This window comes from Jaculus jaculus, chromosome 8, assembly GCF_020740685.1.
Source record: "Jaculus jaculus isolate mJacJac1 chromosome 8, mJacJac1.mat.Y.cur, whole genome shotgun sequence".
Classification (NCBI taxonomy): domain Eukaryota; kingdom Metazoa; phylum Chordata; class Mammalia; order Rodentia; family Dipodidae; genus Jaculus; species Jaculus jaculus.
Window position 1 is genome coordinate 7,124,900 of NC_059109.1, and position 20,101 is coordinate 7,145,000.

General features: G+C 44.9%; 1 protein-coding gene across 1 annotated transcript in view; it reads left to right on the plus strand.

The window, feature by feature from the left end:
* Dnah8 (dynein axonemal heavy chain 8) overlaps nucleotides 1-20,101 on the plus strand; it is a 313,617-nt gene that overhangs the window by 170,524 nt on the left and 122,992 nt on the right. The window contains exons 62-69 of the mRNA XM_045156110.1: nucleotides 1,437-1,559; nucleotides 4,025-4,155; nucleotides 11,028-11,181; nucleotides 12,501-12,665; nucleotides 15,335-15,561; nucleotides 17,102-17,220; nucleotides 18,567-18,670; nucleotides 19,973-20,101. The exon at nucleotides 19,973-20,101 is cut by the window's right edge and continues 48 nt beyond it. Of these exons, the coding sequence (XP_045012045.1) occupies nucleotides 1,437-1,559; nucleotides 4,025-4,155; nucleotides 11,028-11,181; nucleotides 12,501-12,665; nucleotides 15,335-15,561; nucleotides 17,102-17,220; nucleotides 18,567-18,670; nucleotides 19,973-20,101 (1,152 nt within the window). The remainder of the gene's footprint in view (nucleotides 1-1,436; nucleotides 1,560-4,024; nucleotides 4,156-11,027; nucleotides 11,182-12,500; nucleotides 12,666-15,334; nucleotides 15,562-17,101; nucleotides 17,221-18,566; nucleotides 18,671-19,972) is intronic.

Genomic DNA, 20,101 nt, shown 5'->3' on the forward strand with positions numbered 1-20,101 from the left:
CCATCTGGGGAATACAGGTACTGGGGGAATCTAACCTGGGCCAACAGGCTTTGCAAGCAAGCACTTTTAACTGCTTTTACCTAGCCCCCAAATAAAGTTTTATTAAAACACAACCTGGCCAGTTTGTTTTACTTTTTGTCTGTTTTATCATTTGTCTGGGCTGTTTTGCTGTGGAAGGGCAGAGTAGACTAATTGTTAATTGTAACAAAGTAGTGTGGGCCAGGCTAGAGATGTGGCTTAGCAGTTAAGGAGCTTGCCTGAGAAGTCTGAGGCCCCAGGTTCAAGTCTCCAGAACCCACGTAAGCCATATGTACATGGTGGCGCATGCATCTGGAGTTTGTTTGCAGTGGCTAGAGGCCTTGGCATTCCCATTCTCTCCCTCTTCCTCTCTCTCTCTCTCTCTCTCTCTCTCTCTCTCTCTCTCTCTATATATATATATATATATATCATAATGAATAAGTAAATAAATAAATATTTTAAAAAATAACGTGGACCACCAAACCTAAACTATTTTCTCTCTTGCCCTCTATAGAAGGTTTGTCAATCCTTATCAACAATCCCAAGGTAAAAAATGTAATGTGAATGTATTTCATTCAACAACAGCGCTTCCTAGATAATAATGTCTAGTTATTAACATGCCAAAACTTTAGTTGATTGAATGGAAATACATCATTCTTCCTAAATTAATAAACAGGCTTAATGACATTTGAGAGAAGGCCTCAAAAGGATTTGAAAAACAAGATCGGCCACATAACAGGGGTAACTGTAAAGTGCAAATGAAAGCATGAATTAAATGGGAAAGGGTAATTTGCAAAACAAAGCGGGTGGGTTTTTGCTTCAGGAAACAACTTGTGGATTTGGTTGCATAAGCAGTGCACGACTTTTATGTACTTTTTTAAAAAAGCTATAAAGCTGACTGAACACAAAGAAGGATCATTTGCTTCATGGCAAATGATTCGTATGGATAAGACCTCTCGTGCAAAGAAAAATACCAGGAAGGACTTTGTGCTGGGAGCCATGTGAGGCGGTCAAGACTGGCCTCTGTGGGAGGAAATGACCAGGAATAAGCTGACATATGACAGGTGTCTAGGTTCAAAGCGGTGTTCTTTTTTTTATTTTTTAAAAATTTATTTATTTGAGAGCGACAGAGAGAGAAAGAGGCAGATAGAAAGAGAGAGAGAATGGGCACGCCAGGGCCTCCAGCCACTGCAGACGAACTCCAGACGCGTGCTTCCCTTGTGCATCTGGCTAACATGGGTCCTGGGGAATACAGCCTTGAACTGGGGTCTTTAGGCTTCACAGGCAAGCGCTTAACCGCTAAGCCATCTCTCCAGCCCCAAAGCGGTATTCTTTAATGATGACTTTTGTGCGTCTTTACTGCTGAGATGATAAAGAACATACTTGGATCTTAAAAATTATTTTTTTCTCTCCTGTAGGTACCATCCTTTGAGTTTCTGGCAGAGAAACTTCAGTTTTACCAGAGGCAGTTCAATGAGATTATCAGAGGAACGTCTCTTGACCTGGTGTTTTTCAAGGACGCGATGACTCATCTCATTAAGGTTCTCACTGTTGACTCTTCCCTGGTAGAAACAGATAGCATTGAAGCATAGTATGTGTTTCATGGGTAAACTTGCTGTGAGGGGATGGACAGCTCCTAGGAGGTGGCCCCGAGGGGCGGGGTGGGGGGACCACTGTCCTGTCGTGGGTTGGGCTGGCTTGTTTTCTGTCTCAGATAACAAAGGCTTACTTGGATCCAGCTGTCAGCAGCCAACGTTTTCCAAGGGCAAATAGATTTGTTTTTTTTAAACGCACAGAGCACTTGGCATGCTGAGTCAGAGTGCCAACTTTTACTTAGTGAAAAGGAAACTAGAGAACTCTGGGAGGAAATGTCTCTTGCTGGGATTAGGCCTTGCTGCCCCGTGGAGGTAAAGATGATGCCGTCCAGCGTGTGAGCTCTGTGACGGGAGGAACTTATGGACAAACACGCAGGGGTACAGGCCACGTGGGGAAAATGAAAGCCATTTAGAAGGAGCACCCCACAAAAGATCATGGTGTGATGCAACCCTGAGAGCTCTAGGACACACTGCTCTCTTCTACCCTTGGTTGGCTGAAACGCAGTTCTCCCAGGAAGCCATGACTGGGTGGATGGAGGTTTGCTGAAGAGGAGACAGACGGTGGTGAGTTTCTCCATGTCTCAAGGTTTCCACACCATGCACACGTTCCGTAGGCAATCATTAAAACCCACCACGTCGGGGCTAGGGAGATGGCTCAGTTGGTTTACAGGCACAAGGACATGAGCTTGGATCCCTGGCATCCATGTGAAAGCTGGATGTGGTGGAGGCACAGCAGTGATCCCATCACCGGGGAGGCAGAGACAGGAGGATCCCTGGGGCGAGCTGACTAGCTGGTGTAGCCAGATTGATCTCCAAATTCAACAAGAGACCCTGTCTCCAAAAATAAGGTGCACGGTGATTGAGGAAGACACCTGATGCCGACCTCTGGCTTCCACATGCACATATGCATGCACTGCACACACGCATGCCCATGCACACATCAGTATGCACACGTGCATGCAAATCACACACATATGCGTGATTAAAAAGAAAAGCCCACTCGCCACAATGAGGACTTTGGACCTGAGACTCTAAGTGAAAAACCACGTAAGTGGATGACACAGTTTGAAATATGTGAGTACGGGCTGGAGACATGGTTTAGTGGTTAAAGAGCTTGCCTGTGAAGTCTTCAGGAGCCACGTTTGATTCCCCAGGACCCACGTAAGCCAGCTGCTTAGGGTGGCACATGCATCTGAAGTTCGTTTGCAGTGGCTAGAGGCCCTGGTGTGCCCAATCTCTCTCTTTCTCATAAATAGATAAATAAATAAAATATTTTTTAAAAAACATGACAGAATGATATATAAACATGTCATTGCTGATTTGCCACCTGTAGAACATGCATTAAAAAGCTGTTATTCTTAGTGATGATAATAGATTTAGTGATTCATCTAGAATCTTCCTAGTCAGATCCATTAACATAAAACACAGCTTTTGAGCCATGGCTTCACGTGGTCTGAGTAAGACTCCATTTGAGTCTTACCTTGACTGAGGACGTTAGTCACAGAAGAGCAACATAAAACTGAAGGCTGGTTTGTTTAACCTCTTTCCATAAGTCTTCCCCTCATCCCTACTGTTTTGTAGGTTTGGGATTTTGTAAAAAAAGTTTCTGTGTAGCTGGGTGTGGTGGCGCATGCCTTTAATCCCAGCACTCGGGAGGCAGAGGTAGCAGGATCGTTGGGAGTTTGAGGCCACCCTGAGACTCCATAGTGAATTTCAGGTCAGCTTGGACCTGAGTGAGATCCTACCTTGAAAAAACAAAACAAAACAAACAAACAAACAAACAAACAAACAAAAACTTTATGGCAGAGATAAGTCAGAGGCAGTGTTTGTTGTACAGATGAGTGCTTCTATGACTCTTTGTAATAACGGATAATAACCTGTCTTTTCTCATGTCTGCTGCAGATTGGAAAACCCAGCAGCAGCAGCATCCATTGAATCTAAAAGTAACAAAGGCTACCCTACACACACACACACACACACACACACACACACACACACAATAGTGGCATAGAATATAGCAAAACCAGTTAGTACTGCTGTTCTGTATACTACAAACAGAGGTGGTCAAAGATACTGAATTAAATAAAACTAGTATGAAACTTTAATTTTTTTTTTTTGTTTTGTTTTTTGAGGTAAGGTCTCACTCTAGCCCAGGCTGACCTGGAATTCACTATGTAGTCTCAGGGTGGTTTCGAACTCACGGCGATCCTCCTACCTCTGCCTCTCAAATGCTGGGATTAAAGGCGTGCGCCACCACGCCTGGCTGAAACTTTAATTTTAAAATTCCAAGATTTCACGCAAAAACTGTAAGGTAGTCTAGAAACGTGGTCAAACTGTGGACCCTTTCAGTGCAAGAAAATGTCAACATTTGCCTACATTTTTCTAACACATAGCCTTTTATTTCAAAACAGATTTCACGAATAATCCGAACTTCCTGTGGGAATGCCTTGCTGGTGGGTGTTGGTGGCTCGGGAAAGCAGAGTCTTTCAAGACTGGCTTCTTTTATTGCTGGGTATCAGATATTCCAGATAACGTTAACTAGGTAAGATGGGATGAAATGTGAAGACAGGTTTTTCATAATTTCCCTGAGGCTGATGTTTACTTAAAAAAAAAAATGTAACACTTTGGTATATTTCTTTCTTTATTTTTTGGTGCATTTCTTTTTAACTAACTTTAAAGTATTATATATATTATGCCTACATATATATATTTATACATGTTTCCATGGAAAATATATGGAAATGTACACAAATCAAGAGTGTCATGAAGTGAATATACTGATGGAGCCAGCCCACCGGCAAAGAATTAAAATATTACTGCTTTTTTAACTTCTTTCTTTTTGTTTTTTGTTTTTTTCTAGGTAGGGTCTCGCTGTAGCTCAGGCTGACCTGGAATTCACTATGGAGCCTCAGGGTGGCCTTGAACTCATGGCGGTCCTCCTACCTCCGCCTCCCGAGGGCTGGGATTAAAGGCGTGCGCCACCACGCCCGGCTGTGTGCTTTCCCTGAACCATCTCTCTCATCATACTCCCACAGTTAACTGAGTTCCAACCCCTGAGTCCATCGAGTAGTTTTGCCTAGTTTTGGACTGTTCTCTCTGTTGACTCTTACAGGTCCTGCTCTTTTGTATTGCGTTTCTTTTATCTTAAATACTTTCATTTATTCATTGGAGCCAGAGCCCAGGCATGGGTGCGCCAGGGCCTCCAGCTGCTGTAGGCAAACTGCGGACACATGTGCCACTTCGTGCACGGGGCTTTACGTGGGCACCGAAGAACCTAACCTGAACCAGTAGTAGTAGGCTTTGCAAGCTGTCTGCCCAGCCACTGCTGTCACTTTTCTCTTCCTGCACTGTGCCTGTGGGGGTCACCCGTGATACCCCGTAGAGCGGTGCCTTGCCCACTCTTACTGTGCGGGACGTTCCCACGTGCTTTCTCTCATGTTGTCTCCGTTTACTTAGCTGCTGCAGTGTTCACGAATGCTTACTCTGTGACAAATGGTACTGCAGGAAATGTCCTTGTACATGTCTGAGAATACTTCTAGGGGGAAAATTTCTATATGGAGAGCACCCATGCATTTAGCTTTAGTACAGCCGAGGTGAAAGTTCCAGAAGGTGGCTGTCTGTGTCCACACCTCTGCCCACAGCCCACGAGTCTCTTGCTCCTCTCCGGTGTCTACCTGTTGCTCTGGCTGTGTCTTTTCCATTTGGGAATTCTGGCAAGAGTGTTAGGGCATTTCTCTCTCTCTCTTTCTCTCCCTCTCTCTCTCTTTTCATGATAGGTTCTCGCTGTAGTCCAGGCTGACCTGGAACTCACTATGTAGTCTCAGGGTGGCCTTGAACTCACATCCATCCTCCTACCTCTGCCTCCCGAGTGCTACGTTTTAAAGGCCTGTGTCACCACGTCCCGACTGCTTAGGGTATTTCATTGAGTTTCAGCTAACATTGTGCACACGGTGACTAATGCTGACCCCTTTTTTGTCTCTCACTGGCCATTTAGATAAGCTCTCTTGTGAAATATTTGCCCAAGACTTTTGCTCATTTTAAAAAATTGGGTTGTCATGCTTTTTTTCCTCTCTTATTGATGGGTAGAAACTCTTTCTGGATGCAATTGGAATAAAAGTCCTCTAGTTAGCATGTGCATTTCATATCTCTTCCCCAGATATTGCCCTGCTGCTTCTTATGAAGCTGAATTCATCACCGTTTTTTTTTCCCTATAGGTTTCCTGCTCTTAGTAGTTTAAAAATCTCTGTTCACCTCACACTCACAGAGGTCCTCCTCCATGACTCCTTCACATTTACAACTTAGAGCTAGTTCCAACCCACCCAGAATTCATTCTCTCATAAAGTCTGAAGAGGAGTAGAGGTTATTATTTTCTATATGCATATGCAAATTGTCTGGCTGCAGTTATAAAATCTCCTCTGCCTGCCACTCACATTGTCATTTTTAAGAAATAATATTTTTGTTTATTTATTTGTAAGGGGAAAGAGAAAGAATGAGAATGGGCATGCCAGAGCCTCCAGCCTCTGCAAATGAACTCCAGACACATGTGCCACTTGTGCATCTGGCTTTACATGGGTTCTGGGGAATTGAACTCAGGTCCTTAGGCTTTGCAGGAAACTGCCTTAACTGCTGAGCCAGCCCTATGTTGTCATTTTTGTTATAAACCATCTGATCATGAATGAGACTGTAGTTAAAACCATAGGTTTATTTACCCATCTTTGCACCTTTACCCACTGTTTTAGCTTTGGTAACTCTTTCATAATGCATGATATATAGCATGTATGATGTATCGTAGATGATATGTATGTAGATAGATAAATCTTTAACTTTGTTGTTCTTCAAGATTGTCTTTACTATTTAATTCTTTTCTTTACATGTGAATTTCACATCACTTTACCAATTTATAAACATGTGCACACATGCTGTGGAGGAAATAGATAAATCAACATTTTACTACATAACAGTTTTCAAGAACATTTTAAAAACTATAAAATAGGGCTGGAGAGATGGCTTAGCGGTTAAGCGCTTGCCTGTGAAGCCTATGGACCCCGGTTCGAGGCTCGGTTCCCCAGGTCCCACGTTAGCCAGATGCACAAGGGGGCGCACGCGTCTGGAGTTTGTTTGCAGAGGCTGGAGGCCCTGGCACGCCCATTCTCTCTCTCTCTCTCTCCCTCTATCTGTCTTTCTCTCTGTGTCTGTCGCTCTCAAATAAATAAATAAATTAAAAAAAACTATAAAATATCAGATACCTAGAGTTTGAATCATTAAGGTTAAATTAAAAAAAAAAAAAAGGAAATGGGCTGGAGAGATGGCTCAACAGTTAAGGCCCTTGCCTGAAAGGCCTCATGACCTGGGTTCAGTTCCCAGGTACCTACAAAAAGCTCAATGCACAAAGTAGCACATGTGTTTGGAGTTCATTTGCAGTGGCAGGAGGTCCTGGCACATGCTTTCTCTCTCTCTCTCTCTCTCTGTGTACTTGAAAATAAATAAAAAATGTTAAATAATTAAAAACCAAGAGGGTTCCCACCTTAATAAATATACTTCTGACTTCTCTTGAAAAACTCGGAAGACTCGGCAACCCCGGGCCTGGGTTCCTGGGTGGAGCCGTGCAGCCGCCGTCTCCTTGAACCAGCGACTGGGTGCTTGCGTGTGCAGGTTGGGAGCTGACACGGGAGGGTCCTTCTCGGTTTCTCTCCACCTTCCTCTTTGAGACAGGGTCTCTCACTAATCCTGGGGCTCACCAATTAGGCTAAACTGTCCGATGAGCCCCTGGGCACTAGGATTACAGGTACCCACCAGCATGCCCTACATCTCCCGCAAACGGGGAGGGCAGGAAGCAGCAGAGTCTGTGGAAAATCTGCTTCCTGTAAATCACTCAGCTGTACCGTGCTCTCTAGTTCTCGTGTCCATTGCTGTGCATGCGCGTGTAATAGGTGTGACATGACGCGTGCGCGCGTGGCGTGTGCCCATGTGCGCCTGTGCCTGCCCACGGAGGCCAGGGCGGAGCACGTGGTGTCCTCCTCCATTGCTCATGCTCCTGTTTTCTTGAGCCAGAATCTCTTCGCTGCTCTCCAAGCTTGGCTGGTCCGGTGAGCCCCGGCGGTTCGCGGGCCTCTGCTCGCCACAGGCCTGGGGTCTGCGCGGTCATGCTGAGCTACTTGCATGGGTGTAGAGAACCAACTTGGTGGTCGCAGACCCTCTCTGGCCCTTATGCTTTTGCAGGAAGTACTTTTAACAGCTGAACCATCTCTCCAGTCCCATGCCCAGCAGTTTTTAAAATGGATTCTGAACTCAAGTCCCCATGCGTGTAAGACAGGTGCTTTACCCACTGGCCCACGGCTCCATCCATAACAGACTGTCTTTTTTAAGGATAGGAAGGAGGGCTTTGTTTATTTTTATTTATTAATTTGAGAGAGAGAGAGAGAGAGAATATGGGTGCACCAGCACCTCCAGGCACTGCAAACGAACTCCAGATACATGCACCACCTTGTGCATCTGGCAAACGTAGGTCCTGGGGAATCAAGCCTCAAACTGGGGTCCTTAGGCTTCACAGGCAAGTGTTTAACTGCTAAGCCATCTCTCCAGCCTATAACAAACTATTTTTTTTTAAATATTTTACTTTATTTTTCTAGAATGAGAGAGAGAGAGAATTGGCTTTCCGGGGCCTCAGCCACTACTATTGAACTCCAGACGTTTGCACCACCTAGTGGCTATGTGTGACCTTGCACTTCTCTCTCCTTTGTGCTTTTTATCTGGCTTGTGTGGGATCTGGAGAGTCAAACATAGGTCCTGAGACTTCACAGGCAAGCACCTTAAACTCTAAGCCATCTCTCCAGCCCAAGAAACTATTTAAATTTTTTTTGTTTGTTTTTTTAAAGGTAGAGTCTCACTCTAGCCCAGGACGACCTAGAATTCACTATGTAGTCTCAGAGTAGCCTTGAACTCACAGCGATCCTCCTCCTACCTCTGCCTCCTGAGTATTAAAAAATGTGCACTATCATACAGACTCATTACAATTTTTTAAAAATATTTTTATTTGCAAGTGGAGAGAGATAGAGAAAAGAGAGAGAGAGAAATACTAAGGCTTCTTGTCACTGCAATTGAACCTGACACTGGGGAGTTGAACCTGGGTCCTTAGGCTTCTCAGGTAAGTGCCTTAACCACTAAGCCATCCCTCCAGCCCTCATTCCATTCTTTCAATCTTTGTGTCCATGTGCGTGTGTGTGCTTGCCACAGTGCATGTATGGCGGACTGAGGACAGTCTTACTCTCCGTCTCGCTTGAAGCAGAGTCTCTTGTGCGTCACCACACCCAGCTCAGAGCAGGGCTGTGGACCCAGGTCTTTCTGATTTCAGGATCTTCATCAGACCCTGTGGCTGCCCCTAGCTCCCCACTCCTTGTTCTGTCAACGCCCCCTTCTATAACGAGCTCTCTCCATTGCCCTTGTCGTCAAATACTTCAGAAAATGGCTGCTTCATTTATTATTATTTCGTTCTGGTTTTTCTTTTTATAAAAAAAAATTTAAATTTTGCTTACTTTTATTTATTTGAGAGCAACATACACAGAGAGAAAGAGGCAGATAGAGAGAGAGAGAATGGGCGCGCCAAGGCCTCCAGCCACTGCAGACAAACTCCAGACGCGTGCGCCCCCTTGTGCATCTGGCTAACGTGGGTCCTGGGGAATCGAGCCTCGAACTGGGGTCCTTAGGCTTCACAGGCAAGTGCTCAACCGCTAAGGCATCTCTCCAGCCCTATTTCTGGTTTTTCCGAGGTAAGATCCCACCGTAGCCTAAGGTTGACCTGGAATCTACTCTGCAGTCTCAGGGTGGCCTCGAACTCTCAGCTCTCCTCCTACCTCTGCCTCCCAAGTGCTGGGATTAAAGGAGTGCGCCACCACGCATGGCTTGCTTTATTGTTGTATCTCACAATCTCCACTTGAAGATAATGGAACAGAAGAGAAAAATGGAACAACAAAGCAAGATCTTCTTCCCTGGTGGCCCTCTTGTTATGGTATTTCTGTTACCTGTGCCAAATTGCATAATGGATCTGTTTCCACAGGCTAGCTACTTGAGTTTGGTGACCATGTATAATTTATCACTCATTTTATTCATAATTTATTGTGACTCATCCAGATTTCAGCTCAGTTTTAGAAATTAGGCATTCATTCATGTGGGCGGCATCTGTTGGTAAGGACTGTTGGATCGCGGGGGGTTAAGAGTTCATCTTCCTGTTCTCGTGACTCTGGATGGATTGTTTCTGGTAAATTCCCCACTTGTCACCTCTCAAGTGAGATGCAGTGTGCTTGTTTTCCACAGCAGCATGGAGCTCTTCAGCTCTCACCCCATCACAGTTTTGGCTCCACTTATCACAGGTGAATGCTATGTCTTGAGATAAATTGTGACTATATATTTTAAAAAAACCACTTAGGGGCAGGGGAGATTGTTCAGTGGTTACCCGTGTAAAGCCAGATGCACAAAGCAGTACTCATAAATAAATAAAAGTATTAAAAAATTAAATATTTTATTTATTTGAGTGTGACAGCCAGAGAAAGAGGCAGGGGGCGGGAGGGGGGAATGGGTGCACCAGGGCCTCCAGCCACTGCAAACGAACTCCAGATGCATATGCCACCTTGTGCATCTGGCTTATGTGGGTCCTGGGGAATTGAGCCTCGAACCGGGGTCCTTAGGCTTCACAGGCAAGTGCTTACCTGCTAAGCCATCTCTCCAGCCCAAAAGTATTAATTTTTTAAAATTAATTTATTTGCAAGGAGAGAAAAGAGAGAAAGTGAATGGGCATGCCAGGTCCTCCCGCCACTGCAAACAGCCTCCAGATGCATGTGCCAATTTGTGCATCTGACTTTATGTGAGTACTCAGAAATTGAGCCCAGGTCATTAGGCTTTGCAGGCAAGTGCTTTAACTGCTGAGCTACCTCTCCAGCCCAATAAAGTATTTAAAAAATATTTTTATTTCTTTATTTGCAAGGAAGGAGAGAGAGAGAGAAAGAGACAGAGAGAGAGAGAGAAAGAGAGAGGAGAGAGACAGAGAGAATAGGGCCTCCATTTGCTGCAAGTGGGGCCCAACATGCATGTGCCACTTTGTGCATGTGGCCTTATGTGGGTCCTGGGGAATCAAACTCAGACCATTAGGCTCTGCAGGCAGGCACCGTAACCACTGATTCATCTCTCTAGCCCTATTTTTAAAAATTGAGCTGGGCGTGGTAGCGCACGCCTTTAATCCCAGCACTCGGGAGGCAGAGGGAGGAGGATCGCCATGAGTTCGAGGTCAGCCTGGGACTACATAGTGAATTCAAGGTCAGCCTGGGCTAGAGTGAGACCTTACCTCCAAAGACCAAAAAAAGAAAAAAAAAACCAAATAAATAAATGAATAAAAATTGAAATTCCTTGATACTTCCTTTGCAGGTCTTACAACGTGAACAACCTTATAGAGGACTTGAAGGCTTTGTACAAGGTTGCGGGGGCTGAGGGGAAAGGCATCACCTTCATCTTCACGGACAACGAGATCAAGGATGAGGCATTCCTTGAATACCTGAACAACTTGCTCTCTTCCGGGGAGGTGGGTCTCAACCAGGGAGGTGCAGCTCACCTGGCAGAAACGTGGATTCTGTTTGTTTAGGAAAAGCACTGGCTTTACAGAAGTGAGGCCATTTCGCACACATTCTTTTCTTTTTTTAATTTTAATTTATTTATTTGAGAGCGACAGACACAGAGAGAAAGACAGATAGAGGGAGAGAGAGAGAATGGACACGCCAGGGCTTCCAGCCTCTGCAAACGAACTCCAGACGCGTGCGCCCCCTTGTGCATCTGGCTAACGTGGGACCTGGGGAACTGGGCCTCGAACTGGGGTCCTTAGGCTTCACAGGCAAGCGCTTAACCGCTAAGCCATCTCTCCAGCTCATCGCACACATTCTTTTATTTATTTATTTTTATTTGAGACAGAGAAGGAGGGAGGGAGAGAGATAGAGATAGAGAGAGAGAGAATGGGCACGCCAGGGCCTCCAGCCCCTGCAAATGGACTCCAGATGCGTGTGCCCCCTTGTGCATCTGGCTTACTTGGGTCCTAGGGAATCGAACCTGGGTCCTTTAGCTTCATAGGCAAGCGCCTTAACCGCTAAGCCATCCCTCCAGTCCTCTGCATGCATTCCTGATTGAGAAATGAGGGTCAACATGTGAGATTTAGTAGCTCTCATTTTTTGTTGTTTTTGTTTTTGTATTTGTATGTGTGAACTGAAGAATGCCTACCTCCAGACTTTCTTTGTGCCATCTTTAAATACAGGCCCCTACTGGCCTGTTTGCTCTTTAGTTCGGCCCCGCATTTTGTGGGAAGCAGAGTCCCTGTCTGCCTGTTTACTAGCCGGGAGTTTGGAATGGTTGGAAGGACTGCGTGGGTGCCTGGGCCACTGCTTTGGGTATTACTGCTATCAGCACTCCCGCGACCACCCACCTTCGCCGCTTCACTAGAAGCACCAAAGGGCCCAGCCTTTGTCGTTCTCATGGCCAAGGGTACTGGAACAGCTTGGTAAGGACATTGGCCTCCATCAGTAAAGATGATGAGTCCAAAACCAGGCACAGTGACGCACGCCTTTATTCCCGGCACTCGGGAGGCAGAGGTAGGGGGGATCACTGTGAGTTCGAGGCTACCCTGAGACTCCATGGTGAATCCCAGGTCAGCCTGGGCTAGAGTGACACCCCACCAGGACAAATAAAAGAAGAGGGGTCTAGATGAACCCACAGGTGAGCATCCAGCACTCTCATGGAGGGCCCCTCACTGTGCGGCAGCGCCCCCTTTGGGATGACGTGCGCAGCACCTTGGGGAGGCCTGTCGGCGAGGGTCCGCGCTTGTAGGACTTAACACTGCTGGCCTGTTCCTCACAGATCTCCAATTTGTTTGCCCGAGACGAGATGGACGAAATCACCCAGGGCCTGATATCGGTCATGAAGAAGGAGCTGCCTCGCCACCCCCCGACCTTCGATAACCTGTATGAGTACTTCATCTCAAGGTCCAGGAGGAACTTGCACGTGGTTCTCTGCTTTTCCCCAGTGAGTCCGGCTGTCTTCATCTAGGAGGAGTCACTTCTTCAGACTGAGTTTAGGGGCTGGAGAGATGGCCTGGCAGTTAAGGCACTTGGCCTGCGAAGCCTAAGGACCCAGGTTCGATTCCCCAGTACCCATGCAAAGCCAGACGCAGCAGGTGACACAGGCATCTGGAGTTTGTTTGCAGTGACTGGAGGCCCTGACACACCCATTTTCTCTGTCTGCCTCTTTCTCTCTCTCAAATAAATAAGTAAAATATTTTTAAAGTGAGTTTACACAGATTACCTTCTCTGGTGAGATATCCCTCTTAGAATATTCATAGGATCAGAATTCATATTATCAGAATATGACTTTTTGATGATCATCCTGGGGAATGAGATTTTTGGTTAGTCGAGATCAGTGAAACAACTAATTTTAATTCAATGAGACAACTATTTTTTTTCTTTTTTTTAGCAAAAATCATACCAGAGGGCTGGAGAGATGGCTTTGCAGCTAAGGCACTTGCTTGCGAAGCCTAAGGACCCAGGGTCTATTTCCCCAGTATCCACGTAACCCAGAGGCACAAGGTGGTACATGTGTCTGGAGTTCATTTACAGTGGCTAGAGGCCCTGGCACACCTATTTCCTCTCTCTCTCTCTGTCTCTCTCAAATAAATAAATTAAAAATATCACACCAGAGAAGTAATCTATGTAATTTTCATATTGATCCTATCAACACTTTGATATGGATGGTGGATGAGGTTAAAAGAGAGAGAGGGAAGGAGAGACAGAGAGAGAGAGAGAGAGAGAGAGAGAGAGAGAGAGAGAGAGAGAGAGAGAGAGATCAAAACAAGAGGGACTAAGTGGGAAGCAGGAAGGGCTCAGTGGAATGGGAGTAGGGAGAACAGGCCAAAGGAGGTAATGGGAAGGGATTATGATCAATTTATAGTATGTTCATATATGAGAAAAACTCCATAAGAAGTGTAATAAGGCCTGGGGAAATGGCTCAGCATTTAAAGGTACTTGCTTGCAAAACCTGACAGCCTTGGCTCAGTTCCCCAGTACCCATGTAAAGCCAGATGCACAAAGTGGTACATGCCTCCGGAATTCATTTGCAATGGTGGGAGGCCCTGGCACGCCTATTCTCTTTCTCGGTGTCTGACTCTTTTTCTCTGCCTCTCTCACTCAAATAAATAAAAATACATTTTTTTTCAAGTCTAATAAAAAATGAGACTGCTGGGAGAACCTACTATTGTCATGAATTAACAGGAGAAGTATATTGTTTGAATGACAAGAAGTTTGGTGTTGAAACCTCTCACTCAGCTCTATCTCCAATACAGAAGGACCATGTAGAGCATCCCAGGTGTAGGTTTGAGTTTCAGCCTTCTCGGAATACTGTCCAATAGAGTAGCCTTGAGCCACGTGTGTGGCATTTCAAGTTTTTTTAAAAAAATGTTTTATTTATTTATTTGAGAGAGAGAAAGAGGGGGAGAGAGAGAACGGGCATGCCAAGGCCTCTAGCCACTGCAAGCGAACTCCAGATGAATGTGCCTCTTTGTGCATCTGGCTTACGTGGGTCCCTGGAGAGTTGAACCTGGATTCTTTGGTTTTGGAGGCAAGCGCCCTAACCGCTAAGCCATCTCTCCAGCCCTCAGGTTTTAACTAATTAAAACAAAAGGCCAATTCCTGGGTCAGGTTAGTCCCATTCTGCGTTCCAAAGCACACTTCAGGCAAGTTCTACTGTGTTCTGCTCTCACTCACAAGGCAGTATGCTTCATTCTGATACCATGGTGGTTGGAACTCTTCCTTATAATCAGTTTTTGTCTCTCTACGCTTTTCTCCTCTGCTTCTATCAGCCCTGTAAAATGATGCTGATCTCTGTCCCACCAAAAAAAAAAAAAAAAAAAAAAAAACCTTTTTCAGATATTTGGAGAAAGCTTGTACAGGCTCACCTGAGTTCCTTCACTTGAATAAACGCATCCTCCTTCAGCTCCTGGCACTCAGCACGGTGTCCTGTCCTGGTCCTCTCTCCCCAAGTGTTCCCTTTCGAGCTGGGCATGGGGGCACATGCCTTTAATCCCAGCACTTGGGAGGCAGAGGTCGGAGGATCGCCGTGAGTTCAAGGCCACTCTGAGAATTCCAGGTCAGCCTGGGCTAGAGCCAAAGTCTACCTCAAAAAACCAAATAAATAAATAAATAAAGGAAAGGAAAAGAAAAGTTCTCTTTGGTCAGATTACCACTCTCCTCACAGGATGCTATTCCTAGACTCCCAGCAATGGACTGCACATATGGTGCCAGGGCAGGAAAGACAGAAGGTGATAACCTTCCTTACCTAAACACTGAATGTATTTTTATTTATTAATTTTTGAGAGAGAGAGGCAGATAGAGAGAGAGAGAGAATAGGTGTGCCAGGGCCCCCAGCCACTGAAAACGAACTCCAGACACATGCGCCATCTTGAGCATCTGGCTTACGTGAGTCCTGGGGATTCACACCTGGGTCCTTTGGCTTCGCAGGCGAGCGCCTTTAGCTGCTAAAGCCATCTCTCCAGCCCTAAGCACTGAATTCATGTGTCACTACATTTTTCTTGTGTAAGCTTGGGATGTCAGGCAGGCCGTTGGCCCCAAACATATCCCTCTCTCTTCAGCCAACCTGGTACTCCCTCTGTTTCTGATGCCCTTTGACTTTACCATGAACAGGTTGGTGAGAAGTTTCGTGCCCGCTCCCTGAAGTTCCCCGGCTTGATATCGGGCTGCACGATGGACTGGTTCAGTCGCTGGCCCAAGGAGGCTCTGATCGCCGTGGCCTCCTATTTCCTCTCGGACTACAACATTGTCTGCTCCAGTGAGATCAAAAGACAGGTGGTGGAAACAATGGGCCTGTTTCATGACGTGGTTTCTGAGAACTGTGAAAGTTATTTCCAGAGGTGAGTGATGTTTTGTAAGCTCAACACCTCTACCAAGAGCACAAAGTTCTCTCCGCATAGGGACCAAATGGAATTCCAATGAAAGTTTTCCTGACGTCCCAGCGACACTGGAGTTTTGTTTTCTTCTTGCATTGATTTTCCAGTGATTATGGATTGAGATGATAGCAAATGAATGAGACTTCAAAAATTAACTAGGGCCCACACTTTTAAATGCCTCCTTATCCTCTGACGAGCAGATGCCTAATGAATCACTCTAGCTTAATTTTGTTTTGAAAATGACCTAGCTAATTCATTATAAACTGCTTTAAATCGGCTCCTTGTTTGAATGCAGTGTTTATTTTTTTAGTAAAGAAGTCACTGTATTTAAGTGTCTTTATTGCCTTATGTTAAGGGATCATTTAAGTTTTGTATTTGCATAACTTCGTCTTGTCGGTGCTTTAGCAGCAAATAATTGCAAAACAGGATTTTAATTGGCTATAGGAAAAACACTCACCAAGAACAATGATGGTGCATTCACTCTGTGAAAGCTAGTACCAGTGGTTCAAAAACAGAGTTTTTCTTCCCAGGGCATGATGGCCACTGTGTAAGATTGGCAGGTGGGAATAAAAGGATGCCCACGTGGGCAAGGTCAGTGAGCTCCTCTTTGTCAGGGTTAATGGATGGGTTTCGTGGGGTGCAGAACCTTCTAGAATAGCTATGTCTACTTTTCTTCATAGAGCCTAGATAATACTTTCTTTGATTTTATTTTATTTTTTTTGAGAAAGGACCTTGCCTCAAAATGTTTGCTTAAGCCAGCACTTTTCTTTTCTTTAAAACCATGGCCAGACTGTCCCTCTGAGATAATCATGGATCCTTTTCCAGGCTCTCTGAGAGTCAGAATGTATGAATTATTCCAACTAGGAGGATCTCATTTCTGCTTAGCTTGAATCTCTCCTATGTCTATCATCTGTGAAGATAACTTTTTACTTTCAGACAGCAACAAAAATGTATATATTTACTTTCAAAATTTTGGGGAATATCTCTCAAATTTTTCATATTTCTTTTAGATTGAGGTTTATTACGAATGCTTTATGTAACATTTTAATGATAGTCACAGGGCCCAAAGTCTTCCAAAAAAAAAAAAAAAAAAAGCCTTTGAAAATGTAAAACAATAAACCAGAACTCTAAGGGTAAATGGTAGAAAAGGTAAAAATCACTTTGTAGTATGTGAAGTGGTCTTCTTTGATTTGAGTTTTTTTACTATAAAATTATTCCCCTTGTTTACTTTTGTAGTTAAACATAATTACTGTAATATAGTGCCCAGTGAATAGCAAATTTGGATGTTCTCTTGAGTGTCCTCATGCGAAAATCGGTGTCCAGAGTGGAGACGAGACTTACGTGATGACCTACCCCCTTGGGGTCATGTTCATCCCCTCTCCCAGGGAAGCTGAGCTCTTGCTGGGGAATCGCAGTGACCTCACGGAGGGAGGAGTCTGCAGTGACATGGTGGGAAAGGACATTAGAATGACAGAGGAAGCCATTTTTTATGTTCCATTTTCAGATACCGCCGAAGAGCGCATGTGACTCCCAAATCGTATCTCTCGTTTATAAATGGTTACAAAAACATCTACACTGAGAAGGTAAAATACATCAACGAGCAAGCTGAGCGGATGAACATTGGTAAGAGGAAAGAAATCTTATCTTCTCTAGGGATTCTTTGACGTGATCTCAACATTTTGTTAAATGAGTATTACTCTGTTTAAAAACTAAACACTGGGCTGGAGAGACGGCTCAGCGGTTCAGGCGCTTACCTACAAAGCCTAAGGACCCATGTTCAACTCTCCAGATCCCACGTTAGCCAGATGTACAAAGGTGAAGCAAGCGCAAGGTCTCACATGCCCAGTAGGTGGCGCAAGAGTCTGGAGTTCAATTTGCAATGACTTGAGGCTCTGGAGAGCCAATTCTCTCCCTAAAATAAATTATTATTATTATTTTTTGTTGTTTTTGGAGGTAGGGTCTCACTCTAGCTCAGGCTGACCTGGAATTCACTATGTAGTCTCAGAGTGGCCTCAAACTCATGATGATTCTCCTACCTCTGTCTCCCAGAGTACTGGATTAAAGGCATGCGCCACCATGCCTAGTCTTAAATTTTTTTTTTTAATTAAAAAAACTAAATACTAACTTGTATTGTCTTTTTTTTTTTTTTTAAGCAAGGTCTCATATGCCTGCAACTGGCCTTGAACTCCTGATTCTACGTCTACCTTATAGATGCTGGGATTATAGGAATGTGCCACCATACCTAGCCCAAATACTAAGTTGATTGCTGAAAGTGGGTTATAAGATGCCCTTTTGACCTTTTTTAAAAAAAATATCTGGGCATTTGGGGCATGGTGGCACATGCTTTAATCCTAGCACTCGGGAGGCAGGGGATGGCTGTGAGTTCAAGGCCAGCCTGGGCTTACACAGTGATATCCTTGTCAGCTTGGGCTACAGTGAGACCCTACTTTGAAAAAAAAAAATCTAAAAAAAGAAGAAGAAAAAAAAAATGTCCCCTACAAACAATTTGCAAAGCCAAGAAGACACTGAGTTTCCAAATAAGTTTTCTGGGCAAACTAATCCTATTCAATATGACTTTTCCCTCCTGCTTCCCTCCCTCATTCCCACCCTTCTCTGTTCCCTCTTCTTCCTTCCTCTCTCCCTTCACTTCTCTTCCCTTCTTTATCCCTTTTCCCTACCGCCTTCCTTTCCCCCTGCCACCTCTTTCCCCTCCCCTTCTCCTCTTCACTCTCTGAGAATAAAATAAATGACACTTTTCAGTCAGATAGCTTCCCCCCTCTCCCATTGAAATATGGACAGTATTTTTGCTTCAAAGATTAAGTGTATTTTCCAAGGTTTTTGTCCATAGTTCGCTGTCTTGCGTTTGCTGTATATACTGCATACTCATACCTTATGGGTGGTGAATATTGGATCGATACTTGACGAAGGGCACGCATATGCTCAGCCTGTGCACTTGTATGTCTGTAAAGGCCTTGATAAGCTCATGGAGGCGAGTGAATCTGTCGCTAAGCTCTCGCAGGATCTGGCAGTAAAGGAGAAGGAACTGGCCGTGGCTTCTGTAAAAGCCGATGAAGTGAGTTTGCATGCACTCTGTCACTACCGGGTGTGGGGGACACTTTCCACACTTCAAAAGCATTATCTTAACACTTCATAAACCAACAAGATATATAAACCTACAGATTAAGTCTGGCTAAGACAACTTTCACGAAGACCATTAGCTTCTCTCTTTCTTTCTTTTTTTAAAAGATACTTTTATTTGTTTATTTGCAGTGATAGAGAGAGCGAGAGAACGAGAGAGAGAATAGCCACACCAGAGTCTCTAGCAGCTGCAAATAAACTTGTGTATCTGGCTTTACTTGGCACTGGGGACACTGGGGAATCAAACCAGGGTTGTTGGGCTTTGCAGACCAATGCTTTAACCACTAAGCCACCCCCTCCCCCAGCCCCCATGCTTCTTTCTTTCTTTTTTAAAAAATATTTATTTTTAGAAGGTGGAATGCAGCTGTGAACTGCTCCAAGGAGCTACTTAAAAACCAAACAAACAGGGCTGGAGGGATGGCTTAGCAGTTGAGGCCCTTGTTTGCAAAGACAAAGGACCCAGGTTCGATTCCCCAGGACCCACGTTAGCCAGATGCACAAGGGGACACATGCGTCTGGAGTTCCGTTTGCAGTGGCTGGAGGCCTTGGTGCACCCATTCTCTCTCTCTCCCTCCTTTCTTTGTCAAATAAATAAATAATAAAATATTTAAAACAACAAACAAACTATTCTTATTTATTAATTTGAGAGCAAGAGAGAGAGAGAGAGAGAGAGAGAGAGAGAGAGAAAACAAACACCAGATGTGTGCACCACTTTGTGCATCTGGCTTTACATGGGTCCTGGGGAATCAATGTTGGCCTTCGGGTTTTGCAAGCTAGCGCTTTTAACCCCTGAGCCATCTCTCCAGACCCAAAGAGCTACTTTAATGCCCCTTAAGCATTTAGGCGACCTGGGTGGGAAATACATTTTGCTGTCACTCATGTTTCACAGGATGCTGAATAAGTATTCAGGCCCCCACGCAAATCTGTGTATTTTGCTTAAAGATTTCTTAAGAAATTTTTTTTGTTTATTTTAATTTATTTATTTGAGAGTGACAGAGAGAGAGAGAGAGAGAGAAAGAGACAGATATATGTATATGGAGAGAATGGGCCTGCAGGGCCTTCAGCCACTGCAAACAAACTCCAGACACGTGCGCCCCCTTGTGCATCTGGCTAACGTGGGTCCTGGGGAATGGAGCCTTGAACCGGGGTCCTTAGGCTTCACAGGCAAGTGTTTAACCGCTAAGCCATCTCTCCAGCCCTTGCCTGAAGATTTCTGCTTGCTCTCTTTACTGCACAGGTGTTGGCGGAAGTCACAGTGAGTGCCCAGGCGGCATCCAAAGTGAAGAATGAAGTGCAGGAGGTCAAGGACAAAGCCCAAAAGATCGTGGATGAAATCGACAGTGAGAAAGTGAAGGCCGAGACCAAG